The sequence below is a fragment of the Gopherus flavomarginatus genome, chromosome 9, assembly GCF_025201925.1.
Source record: "Gopherus flavomarginatus isolate rGopFla2 chromosome 9, rGopFla2.mat.asm, whole genome shotgun sequence".
In the NCBI taxonomy this organism is placed as follows: domain Eukaryota; kingdom Metazoa; phylum Chordata; order Testudines; family Testudinidae; genus Gopherus; species Gopherus flavomarginatus.
Window position 1 is genome coordinate 16,208,523 of NC_066625.1, and position 18,802 is coordinate 16,227,324.

At 40.8% G+C, this 18,802-nt stretch overlaps 1 protein-coding gene across 2 annotated transcripts in view; it reads right to left on the reverse strand.

The window, feature by feature from the left end:
• Positions 1-18,802, reverse strand: part of METTL9 (methyltransferase like 9) — a 36,528-nt gene that overhangs the window by 16,054 nt on the left and 1,672 nt on the right. For both annotated transcript variants that reach the window (XM_050966757.1, XM_050966756.1), the window contains exons 2-3: positions 9,776-9,966; positions 6,121-6,330 (exon numbers count right to left, since the gene is read on the reverse strand). In XM_050966757.1, coding sequence (XP_050822714.1) covers positions 6,121-6,330; positions 9,776-9,966 — 401 coding nt within the window. The remainder of the gene's footprint in view (positions 1-6,120; positions 6,331-9,775; positions 9,967-18,802) is intronic.

The following is an 18,802-nucleotide window of genomic DNA, read 5'->3' on the forward strand; positions in this document are numbered from 1 at the left end:
GAATACACATTGATTGGTGTGCAATACATAAGCCATACTAAGGGCATGCAGATGGGGTTGCTGTGCCCTCTTTTAATTTGCATCGTGTGTACATAGCAGGAACTGGATGTGCACTAAGCATGCAGTATTCTGGGTGGGTATCCCAAAATCCTTTGCTTCGATGCTGAGTTGTGTGCATTCTGGGATTTTTCTTGCTGAGCATTGTGAGATGTATAGCAGAAGCCAGGGGAATTCTGGGACTTGGGGGTCAAGCTCCAAAGCTTTTGCTTCTTCCGTTCCATACTTCCCCCTCTTTCTGGCTGGGCTAGCACCATTTTTGAATCGCTGTCAGCCAGCATGGACGCAAGAATGCTGTAAATTGCTATGCTAGTAGCTGTAATTTGCAAATACACAGAGACTCCATCTAAACTCTCAGAGCCAAGTGGCTTCAGATTTGGAAGCCAACAGTGGCATCTGCAGTAGCACAAGCAGGTGGAGAAAGATGATGATGATAATGATGACGGAGTGATATCTGCGAGTGTTACCATCTTTAATCTCTGTATCTTGACAAAGGTATTTGGTATTGTGAGATCTAGAAATGCCCTCCCTTCTTTTTGGGAATCAGAAAGTACTTTGAATAGAATCCCCTTCCTCTGTACTGAGTGGGAGCTGGTTCCATGGCCCCTTGCAGAAGGGAGAGAATCTCTTGTCTCAGGAGTGATTCGTGGGATGGGTCCCTGAAAAAGGGATGGACAAGAAGGGTTCAAGGGGGTATGGCGTAGAAGTGGATGGAGTAGCCCGATGTTATAACCTCCAAAAAACTCATCTGTTGGAGGTAACCTGCTCCCATGAGGTGTGAAAAAGAGAGCGGTAATCCCCAAAAGGGTGAAGGCAGGAAAGAGCAAGATAGTTCAGCATCAAATCCAGATCACGGAGGTGTTTGAGGCCCTTGACTGAGACATCAAAACAAGCACTATGTAGATGATGGCAGTTGCATCGATTCAAGTTCAGCTGTTGACAATTTTCCCCTCTGCCTCCTAGGCCTTACGGAAAACTGAGCTGGGTGGGATCTCAACTGTCAGAAAAAATCTCCTCTTGTTTGCAGGATGTAATATGACCAGTGAATGAAAGGTCACCCTGGAATCCTTCAGAGAACGCACAGACTCACCTGTGGATTCATTAAATAATTGAAGACCATCAAAAGGGAGATCCTCTACAGAGTTTTGGACTTCACGTAGAAATTCTGATGACTGCAGTCATGAGACTCAACGCATAATAATGGAGGTGCAGCAGTGTCAGTGTTGACAGAGACCCATAAAGCTGTTCTGGCTAGAAGCTGTCATTCCACAATAATGGCCTGAAATTGCTCTTGTGAAAGGTGTTCAATAAAAGAAATAAATTTCATATAATTAAGATAGTTGTATTTTTCCAAGATCACCTGATAATTACCAATTCTGCACTGCAGGACAACAGAGGAATAGCTCTTATGATCTAGTATCAGAGGGGTAGCTGTGTTAGTCTGGATCTGTAAAAGCAGCTAAGAATCCTGTGGCACCTTATAGACTTAACAGACGTTTTGGAGCATGAGCTTTCATGGGTGAATAACCACTTCTGTACATGCATCTGACTCATTATACCCTTCCAGCATGACTGTGAACCACTGATAACTACTCTCTGAGAATGGTTTTCCAACCAGTTATGCACCCATCTTATAGTAGCTTCATCTAGGTTGCATTTCCCTAGTCTGTTTATGTGAGACAATATCAAAACTTTACCGAAGTCTAGATATACCATTTCTACTGCTTGCCCCACATCCACAAGGCTTGTTATCCTGTCAAAGAAAGCTATCAGGATTGTTTGACATGATTTGTTCTTGACAAATTCATGCTGACTGTTATTTATCACCTTATCTTCTAGATGTTTGCAAACTGATTGCTTAATTATTTGCTTCACTATCCTTACAGGTACAGAAATTAAGCTGACTGGTCTGTAATTCCCCAGGTTGTCCTTATTTCCCTTTTTATAGATTGCACTATATTTGCCCTCTTCCAGTCTTCTGGAATCTCTCCCACCTTCCATGACTTTTCAAAGATAATTGCTAATGGCTCAGATATCTCCTTAGCCAGTTCTTTGAGTAGCCTAGGATGCATTTCATCAGGCCCTGGTGACTGGAAAACATCTAACTTGTCAAGTCATTTTTAACTTGTTCTTTCCCTATTTTAGCCTCTACTCCTACCTCATTTTCACTGGCATTCACTATGTTAAACGTCCAATCACCACCAACCTTCTTGGTGAAAACCGAAACAAAGAAGTCATTATGTACCTCTGCCATTTCCACATTTTCTGTTATTGTTTCCCCCGCCTCCACGCATTGAGTAATGAGCCTATCCTGCCCTTGGTCTTCCTCTTGCTTCTAATGTATTGTAGAATGTTTTCTTGTGTTATGAAAAGGAGTAAACAACACTTCCTTGCTACTTTCTCCACATACCAGTCATGATTTTATAGACCTCTAGCCTATCCCCCTTAGTCATCTCTTTTCCAAGCTGAAGTGAGTCTTATTAATCACTCCCCATACAGAAGTCATTCCATACCCCTAATCATTTTTGCTGCCCTTTTCTGAACCTTTTTCAATTCCAATATATCATCTTTTTTCAAATGGGGTAACCACATCTGCACTCAGTATTCAAGATGTGTATGTACAATGGATTTATATGGAGGCAATATGATATTTTCCTGTCTTACTATCTATCCCTTTCTTAATGATTCCCAACATTCCGTTTGCTTTTTCGACTGCTGCTGCACATTGAGTGGATGTTTTCAGAGAACTATCCACAATGACTCCAAGATCTCTTTCTTGAGTGATAACAGCTAATTTAGACCCTATTGCTTTATAGGTATAATTGGGATCATGTCTTCCAATGTGCATTACTTAGCATTTATCAACATTGAATTTCATCTGCCATTTTGTTGCCCAGTCACTCAAATTTATGAGATCCTTTTGTAGCTCTTCACAGTCTGCTTGGGACTTAACTATCTTGTGGAAAAATTTTCAGATGATATAAAACTACTCAGCACTGTTTATCCCCTTTTTCCAGATCATTTATGAATATGCTGAATAGAACTGGTCCCAGTACAGACCCCTGAGGGACACCACTATTTACCTCTCACCATTCTGAAAACTGACCATTTACTCCTACCCTTGGTTTACTATCTTTTAACCAGTTACCAATCCATGAGAGCACCTTCCCTCTTATCCCGTGGCAGCCTACTTTGCTTAAGAACCTTTGGTGAGCGATCTTGTCAAAGACTCTCTGAAAATCTAAGTACACTATATCTCTCTTGTCCACATGCCTGTTGACCCCCTCAAATAAATCTAGTAAATTGATGAAGCATTTTACAAAAACCTTTACAAAAACCATGTTAATAGAATATCAGGGTTGGAACAGACCTCAGGAGGTCATCTAGTCCAATCCCCTGCTCAAAGCAGGGCCAATCCCCAGAGAGATTTTTGCCCCAGAGCCCTAAATGCTGCACATGTTGACTCCTTCCCAACAAATTATGTTCATCTATGTGTCTGACAACTTTGTTCTTTATTATAGTATGCAGCCCCAGGAGCCCAATGTGCTCATTTGAGAGGCAATATGGGAACAGGGAAGGCATCCAGGATTCATCATACCAAGGAAGATGCTGAGGAAGCTGGGGCCTCGTGAGCCTTGAAGTATCCCTTGATGGAGCAAGATCAGGAGAGTCTAGTCTAGGCAGATCATCATAAGAGCCCCGAACAGATATTTGAGAGTCTGAAGAGCTCTCATCTACAAAGTCTAATGGAGGAGCAGATGAAGGAGGAGTGATGGTTTGTCTCTCCGTACGCATGGGTAAAAGGGTATTAGGCGGCACTGGTGATAGAATTCTGCTATCTTTGGTACCTTGCCTAACTGAGTTCAATAAAAGGACATTCAGATTCACTGGAGATTAACAAATCCCTGGAAAATCTGAACTCCTGCAGCATCAGGTGAGGTTGCAAAAGAACCTGATGAACTGTGAATGCAGAGTCCTGCAGCATCGAGGGCAGCACATATGGTGCTGACATTTGCTCGTCTGTCAGTCGAGGTATTAAAGATGCTGTAGGCAGTACTGACTTCTTTGGTGCAGCGCCCACAGGACCTCGGTCAAGCTTCTTTGGTACTGATCAATGGGTACCTGGTGATTTAGATGAGCTTGGGGACTTCAATGTAGTACTCTTGGCTTGGGATCTCCAGTACAGAAGATCTCTTAGAGCTGTGTTTTGTTTTTTTTTTGTTTTTGTTTTAGGAGATTTAGTACTCCTCTAGGTAGAAGTCTTTCCTGCACCACTTGCAGGTCTGCCAGAGGCTGACAGAGCACTGTGGTCACTTAGAGGCTGCTATACTGGGGGCAGGCACTGGGCTTTGTAGTGGCTTGACAACTAAAAATCTTGTCCTGTTCCTCAAAAAATAGGCAGATTGACAAGACAGCACTGGATTGTCTGTTCTGGCTTTGTAGCATTTCCTTTAGCTGTTTGGTTTTTATATGGCACTGAAAGGCGTTCCAGCTGTGACCCTTTTTGGCCATCTGTTTGGAGACCTCCTTGAAGAGTTTCTTATTGCTGTGGCTTGTCACAAGAGCTACTTGCACTGTTGATTCTCCTCAAATGGCGAGGAGATCACGGACTACACCATGGCTACATGCAGCTGCTTGAGGAATGTTGTATAGCTTCTGGGTAATATCACATTAATACTGATATATTTGAATCCAGCAGCAAATGAGCAAATTCTGGCCCTGAGAAAGTTTTTTAAACAGGGGAAGGGACACCTGGTCAATTTGACCTCAGAACAGTGAAGGGTACACAGGTAAACAGGCAGGCTGGTCACAGATGCCCACAAAGCGGTGGGATAGCAGTTGGAGGACTGCCAAAGTAGTCCTCAGCAGCATGGCATCCACACAAACAGTCCACATTAACTCAATTTGCAACAAACTTCGTACACTTTGAAAGAGGACTGCAGGATTCACACCACATAGGGAGTTAGTGCATTTTAATCATTTGCATCACGTGTATGCAAGCTCTTTCAATCCATACTAACTTTAATTAGTACAAACTAAAACCCAAGTGTAGACATGCCTATAGAAATTGCTTTTCCACTCCTCTAGGCAAGACAGAGTTAACATTCTCCCAGCCAACCACTGGACAGCTTTATATACCCCACCACAGAAACATCTGAGTTTGGACCTTCTTTGGAATTACTACATAAAAATATTTACAGAAATGTGATATCCTAGTATGAAATTTGATACAATTTGGAGAAATAGCAAAGCTCAAGTGTCACAGTTCAAGACTATCTACATCTTTGACTCCTCTCAGTCTCTGAGAGTGCAACCCCTCAGGCATTAGGCCTCTTGCATTCACCTGTTCTGGAGTGGAACCTCTCATTTCCCCCATTTTTTAGACGGGGTCCTGGCATACAGTCCCTTGTGCACTAACTGATTACTCAGTAGGCCTCACTGGATTCAGATACCTGCAAGACTTCCTTTCAAGAGCTGTGGTCAGTGTGTTTGAATACAATGCCACAAACCAATATCTTCAAAACAAAATAGTGTTTAATCTCAACACTCAAACAAAGCACAACAACAAAAGCAAACACAGCACAACAGTCTTTAAAAAACAACAAAAAGTCTACATGCATAACTATCTCACCTAAAGCGTAGATAGGCCTCGCTTATCCAGACACTTCCACTTCTCAGAATTGGGGTTCAGTCTGTTTCCCTTAAATCCCTGTCTCTCTCATGTCTCAGAGCTGTCCATTTATCAGTTCCAAAGCTCTTTGTCAGTCTCTCTCTCCTGAACCTGTTTCTTTTTGTCACCCTGTAACTCTTATGCACCTCATCATGGGGGGCAGGATAGACTTCAAAGCCGTTTTTCTCTGCACTGTATTGATAAATGGTGTTTGTCTCCCTTCCTGTCTATGTGCAGGTCAGCTCATGCCTCAACTATCATCCCCTGAAATCATATACCAAGCAACATAATAATAAAATAAATGGAACACATAATATTCATAAAATATTACAGGCAGTTGCTACATCCTTCACATCAAGTATTATAGCAAGTCAACCTATGTAGTACAATACCTGTATTTCTTTTTCTGAAGCTGCCATATCATAGTTTCAGACAACTCAGTGGCATAGATTTCTTCAAAGTGAGGACTCATGACTTTAGTGACCTCTCCATCTCCAGCCCCTAAATCAAGAAGTCTGTGGGATTTCCACTCTGGGTTTATTTTGAGTAGTCTCTGAAATTGTTCTGATGAAAATACAAACATTGAGCCTCTTCCCAGCAACCTGAAATGTAAAGATGGCAGTGTCTGATTTTGTGCAAACTTAAACAGGGAAGACTTTAAATGCTCTTATTGCACTCTGTAAATTATTTCAAACAAGTAACAGATAAGGTCCCTGCTCAGAGGGATTTACAATTTAAATTTAGACAAATGCAATACTCAGGTTGAAAGATCAAATAACAAATGCATGCAGATAGCATTGGTGTGGGCTTCCCAAAGAAATCTGATGGGCGGAGGGAAGTCATTTGGTTCCTGGAAAGAGGGATGCAGGTCTGAGAGAAAGGGCTCATTCAAACAAAGAGACAAAGCCAAGAGTGGGAAGAAGAGACAAAACCCAAATCCTGCTCTTTGTACTTGCATGAGATGACTCTCTGGCTTCAAAAGGCAACTGACCTCATGTGAGCACTGAAAGTGAGATTTGGCCCTAACGGACCAGGTAAGAGGAAATAGGAGGTGAAAACAGAGATGTAAGTAGGCACAAAGCATAGGAATTTGATGTGGAATGGAAAGGAAGCCAGCGAAAAAATGTGAAGAGCAGGTAGGGTAACATGTTTGGAATGGTGGGAGAGAAAAAGGATTTTTTTTTTAACTGTATGGTGTATGACTCAACTTCAGTGGTCGTGACTGCTATATGAAGCTCCTGTATGTGACAGAAAAGGCTGTGGAACAGAAAATGAGCAATTCATTAAGGAACTGGCTACAGGCGACAACTGGATTCTCTACAGATCATGTCAATGACATCTCCATCTGTGATTGTTTAAAGAGTATATATTGTAAGATTACAGCTGTTGTGACAGAAGTTCGGAGGATGAAAGAGTAAGGACAGCAGGTAGGGGAAGAAAGAATTGGTCAGTAATAGATGCAAGGGGAATAAAGAATATTATTTCATTCTACTCTGAGGTATGAAGTCAAACTTAGGAAAGACAATGACTAGTACAAATAGGCCATAGCAGCAAAGAGATTTATGATCAAGAGCAAAGACAGGGAAACTGAAGAGAATAATGATGAAACAGGATGAGGGGTGAGAAAGAAGTCACCCAGGAAAGGTAGAATTTATTAGTAATGGATACACACTGAATTAAGTGATACAGAAGAAACCATCAGTTAAACTTCTAGCACAGAGGTTAAGGGGGGATTTTAAATATAGAGTACAGACCATTTAAGCAGAGCCCCCTTGCAGTACATTTATATCAATCTACACTGTATAATTGGCTCATGGCTATTGTTCCTAAAGGCACTGTGAGGTGTCAGTCAAAGCATTAGAAAGCATTTGAGAAAAAGAAAGATGGGAGAGGAAGGAAAAAGGGGAGACCAAAAAGACCTATATATAAAGCTACAAGGAACTAAGCACTCCACAGGAAAGCTCACATGAACATCTGGTTGTGAAATAACATGTGGTTGTGAAAGATAATTTTGCTAGCCATAGTAGCCAGATACTATTCTCAGATCATACTGTGTAGCCATGCAAGGGAAGTTAAAAAAAAAAAGTCAAGCATGTAGCTATAATAAAATGCATTCTCCACAAAGCATCAGACCTGAGGTGAAGTTGGTCATATGCCTGATTATGATGGAGTGGGGCCGGGAAGGGTAGAGATTGTAATAGTAAGGGATTTTCTGCATGGTCTGCAGAAATGAGGATGCCAAATGAACAGCCTTCAGAATCTGGAATTTGGGTTCACTGTGTAAATTTATGCCCATCTGAAGCCAATCAAGGAAGAGATCAACAGAACAATATTGGCCAAGTTTGCTTGTTTAATAAGCTTCTCCTCACTCACTCTTTCCCACCTCCACCCGCCTGGCAAGATACCACCAGTCAAGCTTGATATCTTGTTTGGGATGGATTCCCTGACTGCCCAGAAACAAAATGATACAAAAATAGATTTTATATTTTAAAGCAGGTTCTCAAACTGGGGGCTGGGACCCCTGAGGGGGTCGCGAGGTTATTATATGAGGGGTTGCGAGCTGCCAGACTCTTCCCCAAACCCTGCTTTGCCTAAAGAATGTATAACGGTATTAAATATATAAAAAGGTGTTTTTAGTTTACAAAGGGGGGGGTCACACTCTGAGGCTCCCTATGTGAAAGGGGTCACCAGTACAAAAGTTTGAATACCAGTGTTTTAAGGGTTAGAAGACAGCACTGAATATTGTGCTGACCAATTTTACAAGCCTAAGCATACCACAAAAGTTTTAACATAGCTTTAAGCCTCCAAGCATCCTATGTGATGTATAAAATTAAATTATCAAAACATCTCCTTTTCTGTTTGAATTTGTTCAATAATAAAGTTAGTTAATAAAAAATATTAAATAATAAAGTGGAAATCAAAATTAATTTAAACAAAATGTTTCAATTGGCTAGATCTAAAGGTTTTTGGGTGTTGTTTTTTCACACTACCAGTTCACAAAAGTTTGAGATTTTGACTTTTGTCCCAATTCAGGAGAGGAAAATTATTTTAAATCTCAAAAATTCTCACAGGACAATTTTTTTTCCCCACTGAGCCCTAATGGACACCCAAAAAGACTATTTCCAGAGTGGGGGTTGAGTCTAAACCCACAGCCCTGTGGTAACTGTTCCACACTGTATTATGCAGGAAATCTAGGCTAGATTTCTGTATCTTGTCTCTTGCTCCATTCCCAGTAGAACTTAGGATGACCAGACAGCAAGTGTGAAAAATCGGGACAGGGGGGTGGGGGGTAATAGGAGCCTATATAAGAGAAAGGCTCAAAAATTAGGACTGTCCCTATAAAATCGGGACATCTGGTCATCCTAGTAGAACTAGGGAGGCAATGCACGCAGCCTTGAAAGGAAAGTGGGAGAAGACTTTTCAAATGCTCTGCAGAAATCCCTCCAATAAATACAGGAGCTATCTTGATGGGCTGTGCTGCAGAGATGGTTTCATACAACCATCTTCAGCTAAATTAGGACAGTCACCACCAATGTGCTCTCTAGAGATAGGAAGGCAAGTAAATCAAAGGGTGAAAAAAATAGTGAAGGGGAATAACTGTTGAAGTACAAGGAGAGCACCCCCACTCCATGGTAAATTTGGGAGGGAACAAGGAGCAAAAGTAGCCTTTATGTTCTAATTTAGAGTCCCAGATCTTCTTTTGTCAATTTTTTTTTCTAACAGGAGGTAGAATTCTTTAGAATTTAAAAAGGTACAGCAGAGCTTTCCTGGCCTGCTAGATATTTACATTTTTCTTTTCTTACAGCTTAACTGAAATTGGGAAAAATGTCACTGAATATATAGAACAAATGATTTACATAAAGGTATTTTAGATGCATTTGACAGAATGAAGAAAACAAAGCTAAGTGTATCTTGGAAAAGACCTGATTACTCTCTGCATGGCGGGGCATCAAGTGGCAGGACGGAGCACCTGGAAATCCAAATCCAGAGTTTTCTTATCCTATCTCAGTTTACAAAAAACTGAACTAGTACCACCTTTTCACTTACCCATTGATAGATGTCCTAGACATAAACAGGCTAAAAACTGAGGACACGAAAGAGTGATAGAGCTGGATAAAGAGCCAGCCTGATTTCTCAATGCTGTTGTTTAAGAAGATCTGTGTTCCCTGGTCAAGGTAACTCTGGACAAAGATAGCCTGAAGGGATTCACACAACTGCTCTGTGTTGCACATGTACCACTACAGGGAAAGAAAGGAACAACATTTTAAAACTTAAGCAATAAAAAACAGTAATTCAAAAAATAGTGAAAATCATATAAGACCAATATCAAGCTGTTCTACAAACAAATTTAGGAACTCTATAGATCAATAAATTCAAGATGAATTTAGGTTTGGATTGTAATCAAATGCAGGCAGACTAATCTTTAAGAAATAATGCTTTAAAACTGCATTTTACATAATACCATGGACAGTTGTTTCACAACGTATCTTCTATAAAAACAGCTGAATGATTAGACTCCACTAGTTAACTTCCATTTTCTGACTCAATCACTCAACTTTTCATGGGGCCTCTTACGAAACGGAATTCAGGAATACACCTGCAATACCTTTCCTGGAAAGAAAATAAAGTATCTAATCTATATTGTAAGCCAACACCCTACCTCTCTCCATGACTCTGTATATTATCTTTGAACACTCCTTGAAAAACTGACAGACCACATTTCCTGCTATTCTGGTACCAACAAGTTGGTCCACATATCTTGCTAAATAACTATTGCTATGCTATACAACTTCTTTCTGACATCACCATTAAAAACACTAAATAGATAGGTAAGTTTTGCCACGCAAAGCAAACATTAGCATCAGCTAAATGGCAGCACTATCCTTTCAGCCTTGTGGACAAATGAAATCTGGATAGGAGAGCTCCTTTCATCATTGCTATTTAATAACAATCATTTCCACACAAACTGCGTAAGATATTTCTATTTGCAACCAGGACATTGCTTCTCTGTCTGTTTCAGGAAGGCTCCAATAGCACCTCTGACTGTATTCTCAGTTTTTGCCTTCCACTATTAAATTAACATTCACTGATTTATTTCCCCACTACTTCTGCTTATTCTTCTATGCCATTAAATATTTACCACGTACACATCCACTGGCTCTTTACACGTCACCATGCAATTCCATCCCTGCTCATCGCTAACTGTTTGTATTATTATTTTTGTCCTCCATTCCTATTTGAGTCCTCCAATGCTGTCTTTGCCCTAAACCTTATTTCTCATACTTCCCTCTTAATTATTAAGATGAATGTAGCCAAAAAAATAAAGGCCTGCTAAACCGGTCAGTTGCACAGTCTATGAGCACAGTAGAACCATTAATAAAAGACCTCAAGACAGCAGTTGACAGGTAGTGCACCACCAAACCCAGGGAACCCTGGGTTTGAATGCTGAACTAAGTCCAACTTCTTGTGCCAGCAGGTACAGGCAGCGCTGTAAGACAGTGCTCTCAGATGTGAAGGTGAACCTCAGTTACTGATCATCACCACCACCACCTTCCAACCAATTAGGATCAGCATTATGTCTGAAGAGAGCACAGTTCAGCCTGATCATGATTCCAGTTGCATAAGCCTAGGGAAAATGGGGAGATAAGAGTGACAGAGGCAGAGGGCAGCATCAGGGAGAGATTAAATAAAGGAGGTGGGCAGAAGAGATTGAAAAGCACAGCTTTGTCCCAGTTCTTTCTTGGGCCCCAATTTCATGGCTCAATCCTGACTGCACAGAAGAACTCTATCCTACAAGAAAGAGGACTCAGTGGGCTAGGAGGGTAGTTATACCACTGGGAGAGCACAAGATGGCACACATGTACAGTTCAAACAATCTACTAATGGAATGGCCAGATATAGAGACTCAACCCCACAACCAAAATTTCCCAAGATTGGGAGAGTTATATAGAAATCCTGAAATTTATGAGAAACAAAATGGACATTTGCTGCAACTACAGCAGAAGTCACTAAATCCATTTTCCCCTGGCAAACATAAACCTCTACTCTTCTACGGATACAGACCCAAGCTTGAAACTCTTGTCCCTGAGGTGACAACAATCAGGATGCATTCTAAAAGCTCAAGAGGTTGCTCTTCTGTAACTTGCAGCACCACACTTAAATTCCACACCTCTTAATATGTGGATGTTGTAACAATTTTGCCAAACTCAGAACCTTTACAATACATAGCCACTAGGACACATTGCTCTACACATTGATCCTTTTTGGTCTTGTTTACTTTGATCAGGGTGACCACCTTTACCTTCCAGCACCCTACTGTATTAACAGGAAGGCCTGGTGATAGCCCTTCATCTAGGAACTCTACAACCTGTGGAATCAATGACTAAGGGTGTGTCTTCACTACCGGCTGGATCAGCGGGCAGCGATCGATCCAGTGGGGATCAATTTATCGCATCTAGTCTAGACACGATACATTGATCCCTGAGCGCTCTCCTGTCGACTCCTGTGCTCCAGCTCGGCGAGAGGCAGAGTCGACAGGGGAGCAGCAGCAGTCAACTCACCGTAGTGAAGACACTGCAGTTAAATAGATCTAAGTACGTCGACTTCAGCTACTCATGTAGCTGAAGTTGTGTAACTTAGATCAATCCCCACCAGTGTAGACCAGGGCAAAGTACTGTTCCCTGTGAACAAACCGCTCTTCAGGTAAAAAACTTTTCGTTCGGGAAGTGCCTATGAATAGATCCAAGAATAAGCAGTTTTCAGATGGAATTTTGCTCTGGTCTCCCTTTTAAAGAAGTTCAAGCTTCTGGGGATAAAGAGCCATCTTCCCGCTAAAAATTACTGCAAACCCTCAGCAAAGCCAATTACTAGTACGAAATTTTTTGTTGAGATCCTCAGAACTGCTGATACACCAAACTGAGATGAGGGAAATTTTCAGAACTTCCTGAGGCACCAACCAATCAGAATTTGTAGGCACATATCAGAGAGTTTCCATCACAAAGGTAGCAAAACTAATTGTTCAGCCTTTTCATGGTCAGGGTCTGTTTTAATACTCTACTTTGGGCAGGGGACAAAAAAAAAAAAAAAAGCATAGTACAACCCAGAGAATGTCCAGAATTAGTTCTGCTGTTCTTATCCATTATGAGCTAAATTTGAGAATGATGCTAGTCTTTCTTACACCTACATCTACCAATTTACCAACACGTCTAAACTGATGCTATTTGCAAACCGAGGAGCTGGAATAAAGTGTAATTCACACCCTCTTGCTAGTGATTTTCTTACTTCACTCTTCTCTTCTGGCCTTTCAGCATGGAAGCTGCAGCCTTTTTATACATGAAAATTAATCTGGAATAAGGGAGGGTGTGAATTATAAGTGAATTAATCATTCCATATTAACGAAATGTGTGAATGCTCTTACACCAGAGTAAGAGTGTCTTTTTTCCAAATTAGTTTAACTCACTTCCAAAGTGGATTAAACTAATTTGGAATAAGGCACTAATTCTGGAATAAGAGAATCCACACATTTCATTAATCAGGAATACATAATCAGGAATAGCAAATCTTGAAAACCTCCCAATGTAGATAAGCTTTTAGATTCAATTGCTCAAGTCCAAAAGCAATGTGAAAGGGGACTGCAAGTTCCATGGTAAGGGGACACAAACATAAGGTCCCAATCCTGAAATAAAACTGACACGAGTGCAGACTTGTGCCAATGTGGTCCCCAGCAGAAGTCAACATGGCTCTGTGCAGATCTGGTTACAGGAGTGGGGCTTAAGCAAGAAAGCCAGAATGTTTATGTTAGCATAAGAGACATGGGAGTAAATTATACCAATTGAATTCCCTGTTATTGCTCTGATGTTATATTGCTGGTTGGCTTCTTTATTAAATTCCTTAGTGGGGGAGATTGATGGAAATATGGCATGACAGAGATATCTCACAATAACCTGGGTCATGAAGGTAAAATGAAGGCAAACTTACTAGCAGCAGATGGCCTGTAATTAGTCCTACCAGTTTTTATTCAAAGTACAAGTCTATGTCTTTCAAAACGGACAGCGACAATGACTCAGATATTTTGTGTGCATGCAGAATAATTTCTGTTGATTTAATTTAATCATCAAAGTTGAGGATACGTTTCCCATCTTGTGCATTATCAAGAAGATTGTTTACTAAGTTCATTTACATCAGTGCTGCCCCATTGAAAAAAAGGACATTGCTCCGGTGTCACTGAGGGCCTCATTTGAAGACAGCGTAGTGTAGAAAAGTAATTTGGCATGCAGAATCTTTACTACTGTTGCTAATGCTTCAGAAGGAAAGAACCTAGGTTGACTTTCAGAGTTCAGACTGAATCTGCAGGAACACAATTAGAAAAAGCATCTTTTGATTTATAAACTGAGCAAATCTGTTATGGAAGCCACTGAGAATCAAACATGATACCATTTTTATGAGCAAAAACACACTGTAATATCACTGCACATATTTATGTTTTGCTTACAAGCTCTGATGTGGTGAAATTATAGGATACTGATATGCAGGCCCTGTCTACACTAAAAATATAACCATGTTGGGAAATATAACAACACAATTAAAGGCGGATTGCAAATTACAGTGTAGAAGGGACTTTATTATTCATGTTATTGTGGTGCCTAAGAGCTCTAGTCATGGACCAGGACCCCACTGTATCAGGTGCTGTACAAATAGAACAAAAAAGACAGTTCCTGCCACAAAGATCTCACAAACCATGCCCCAAAGTCTGCTAAAGCCTTGAATTGTCCAAACTGAAACTGAACTGTGTCAGGGCAACCACGTTGCAACATAATTCCATGATGTGATTCTATTTATAGTGTAGATGGGGCCTTACAAGGCTCTTTTTTAAAAGCTGAAATGGGTACTGTAAATGGGGTCTTAAAAAAACCTACATAGGAGCACAAACTGATGAGGATTAGGCAAGTGGCCAGCAAGGAGAGTGGACACTGATACGTTTATTTAAAAAAAAAAAAGCAACTGTCCTAACACCTAACATTGTGCAGGTAGCAATGCCATGCAAAAACACATACACATCCTGTCCCACCTCTCCATTTGTTCATTACATTCAGTTGCTGAGAGAGGAACTGTCTCTTAATGTATATTTGCATAGTGTTTAACACAATAAGACTTCTAGGTACTAGTGTAATACAAATAATTATACAGGATTTAGGTTTCAATATCCTGCTGGCTCACAATAACAGTGCCAGCAAGCAGAGGGGAGCAGACAGCTGCAGCAAGGCAAATAGTCCAGCTTCTGAAGTAGTGACTCCGTCAAAACAAAGACCCAGAGCAAAGAGGCATTTTAGGGTCTTTCCATGCAGAAGCAAACTCTACAGTAGTTTCAGAATGGTTCATAAGCTAGGTACAGTTCTAGTAAAATCATGTTTCAAATACTCTTTCAAATATGTCTGCAGGTAGCATGGTTCGAAGTTCCACTTTTTATCTACACTAGGCTTTTTTTCTTAAAGTTTTCTTAAAGTACACTGTTTCTACCACCAGCGTAGTTCCACTAGTGGTAGAAACAGTGAGAGCTCTATTGTAGTCAAATTGTTGGCCGTCAACAGCATTTTAACTCCTATCCCCCTTAAACTTGCCCACAACAAATTAGAGGACAGTGGGTTAAAACAATCACTGGCTGATCTACTCTGGCACTTTGGTGGTAACAACATGGAAAATTGCAACCAACAGTAAAGAAGGAAAGCCTCATTCTACAATTTTTTTGGCAAAATTATCTGCTTGTATTATTTTCGCCATTCTCCTGCCTATAGAAATGTTAGTTTGGGTCATCAAGTTAGGAGATAGAGATATCTAGTATAATCACAACAGACATATCACTGCACACCATAGAACAGGGATCGGCAACCTTTGGCACACGGCTTGCCAGCGTAAGCATCCTGGTGGGCCAGGCCGGCTTCTTTACCTTCCGCGTCCGCAGGTTCAGCCGATCGCGGCTCCCACTGGCTGCGGTTCGCCACTACAGGCCAATGGGAGCTGAGGGAAGTGGCATGGGCCAAGGGATGTGCTGGCCGCGACTTCCTGCAGCCCCAGTTGGCCTGGAGTGGCAAACCGTGGCCAGTGGGAGTCGTGATCGGCCGAACCCGTGGACGTGGCAGGTAAACAAAGCAGCCTGGCCTGCCATGGTGCTTACCCTGGCGAGCCGTATGCCAAAGGTTGCCGACTCTGTCATAGAATATATCACAGTAGGTCCTTCCTGTAAGCATTAAGCCTTCTAGCATTATTCTAAAGAAAAAGGGTAGAAGAAAAGACCACGTGAAGTATGGTGCAATAAAATCCATAACTTTCCATTTCAACCAGCTCCTTAAAGGGATCAACCATGGACAGCTTCAAAGTATATGAATGCAGCTGACAGTAAACTTTCATATCTATTAATGTAAAGGTCTTAGCAGAGCTGCTACCTTGAAAAATTATCTAACATCTGAACCCAAAAATTCAGAGGTAAGACCAAAGCCTAATATAATCAACCTATAATACAGAATCACTGCAGCTCAAATCACCTTTGATCTGTAGGGGAGCAATAAAGCATCAGAAACCAACAATTTGGCTATTTTGTATGAAAACAAAAAAAAAAGTCCAAGTTCCTTCCTCCGTCCAACTAAGAAGATATTTCAATACCAGTAGAAGACACTGTACATCATTATGCAAGTTTCTAACAAAGCTCTGAAAAAACAACTGAAAGTTGCTTTTTTTAACTGCTTGCACATGAGCAGAAATGTCAGTTGAGTTCCAGCCTGGACAAGTTTTTGCAAATGATTTGTAAACAACTGAAAAATAAGGGTTTGTAAGAGAACAATAATAAAACCAGTAACTATAATTACCAAAAGAAACTTTCAAAACTCTCTACTACTATTATTGCCAAAACTTCTCAACAACAAACAAAAACAAAACCCCAAAACACACCTGACTGGTGAGTTAACTACTTTACATAAGAATGAAAAGCCAAACAGTATAATTTAAAAGTAAGGCCATGTCTACATTAGCACTTATGTGGGCAAAACTTTTGTTGTTCAAGGGTACACCACTAAGCAACGTAAGTTTTGTCAACATAAGCACTCATGCGCACAGCGCTATGTCGGCAGGAGATACTGTCCTGTCAGCATAACACAGCAACACAGCTGTATCGGTACAGCTGTAAGCTTGTAAGTGTAGACATGGCCTTACATTGTACTTAGGACCCCATCATACTTATTCATCCAAGTAGCCTCATGCAAATTAGTCAGCTTTTATTCATCATAATTTCTTTAGGAGGTTCATTAAACACTCAATAAATCCATGCTAAATCCTAAAACCCAGACCGAAAATTAGAGATGGGAAAGACCTATTAGTTCATTCAGTCCATCTACCTGCAAATGACAAATTGTTCCCTATCATACATGTTCTTGATCTATTGTTGTTTCCAGATTAGTTCTAAACATCTCAAATTACGGAGCTTTCAAAGTCTCCTTTGTTCCACTGTGAGGAAGTTTCCTTTGATACTTAGCCTATATTTTATCCCTCAGTCTCATCCAATCACTCAGACTAGTTATACACTCATGTGTCACATAAAGACCCTGAATCTGCAAAACCTCTGTGTCCACCTCAGTGGAATGGACTTGCAGGATCAATGCTAAGTAATTAATCTCTCTCTTCTGTGTTTATACCCTTCAAGTACTTAATAGACTATATTTCCCCCCAATAAATCAAGATATGTATGTTTTACTCAGTTTTTCCTCAGTAAGTCAATTCCCTCAGTATCATGATAATTTGTATTTCTCTTTCTTGAACTCCCTCCAGGTTTTCAGCATATTCCAGGTGCAGTCATATCACAGAACAGCTGGACTGAAAAGGCATAGTCCCTTCTTCCTCCATGAAATGACCAATACATATGGATATGCAGTCCAAAAATTGAATTAAGCTTTCATTGTAGTCATATCATATTGCAAATTCATACCTAGCTTGTTGTCCATCATCAGTCCAAATCTCTCTAAACTTTGTTGCTGCCCAGTTTCTCACTTTCACTATCACTATATTTCAGATTATTTTCTCTCCATTATATTAGCTGGCATTTCTCTGTCTTTGTGCTTACAAACCCACCAAATTTAAAATCATCTGCAACTGTCATTAAGGTTCTGTTCACTCCCTTATCTAGATCATCAAGAAGTGAAATAAAGATCCTAACATGTAAAAGCAGCAAAGAATCCTGTGGCATCTTATAGACTAACAGACGTTTTGGAGCATGTGCTTTCGTGGGTGAATACCCACTTCGTCAGATGCATGTAGTGGAAATTTCCAGGGGCACGTATATATATGCAAGCAAGAAGCAAGCTAGAGATAACAAGGTTAGTTCAATCAGGGAGGATGAGGCCCTGTTCTAGCAGTTGAGGTGTGAAAACCAAGGGAGGAGAAACTGGTTTTGTAGTTGGCAAGCCAAACTGGACAGTCACTATGGAAAAGGATAAACGGACACAAATCAGATATTAGGAATGGCAATATACAAAAGCCTGTAGGAGAACACTTCAACCTCCCTGGCCACACTATAGCAGACCTTAAGGTGGCCATCCTGCAGCAAAAAAACTTCAGGACCAGACTTCAAAGAGAAACTGCTGAGCTTCAGTTCATCTGCAAATTTGACACCATCAGCTCAGGATTAAACAAAGACTGTGAATGGCTTGCCAACTACAAAACCAGTTTCTCCTCCCTTGGTTTTCACACCTCAACTGCTAGAACAGGGCCTTATCCTCCCTGATTGAACTAACCTCATTATTTCCAGCTTGCCTGCATATATACACGTGCCCCTGGAAATTTCCACTACATGCATTTGACGAAGTGGGTATTCACCCAAGAAAGCTCATGCTCCAAAACATGTTAGTCTATAAGGTGCCACAGGATTCTTTGCTGCTTTTACAGATCCAAACTAACACGGCTACCCCTCTGATACAAGCCATTCACAGTCTTTGTTTAATCCTGAGCTGATGGTGTCAAATTTGCAGATGAACTGAAGCTCAGCAGTTTCTTTTTGAAGTCTGGTCCTGAAGTTTTTTTGCTGCAGGATGG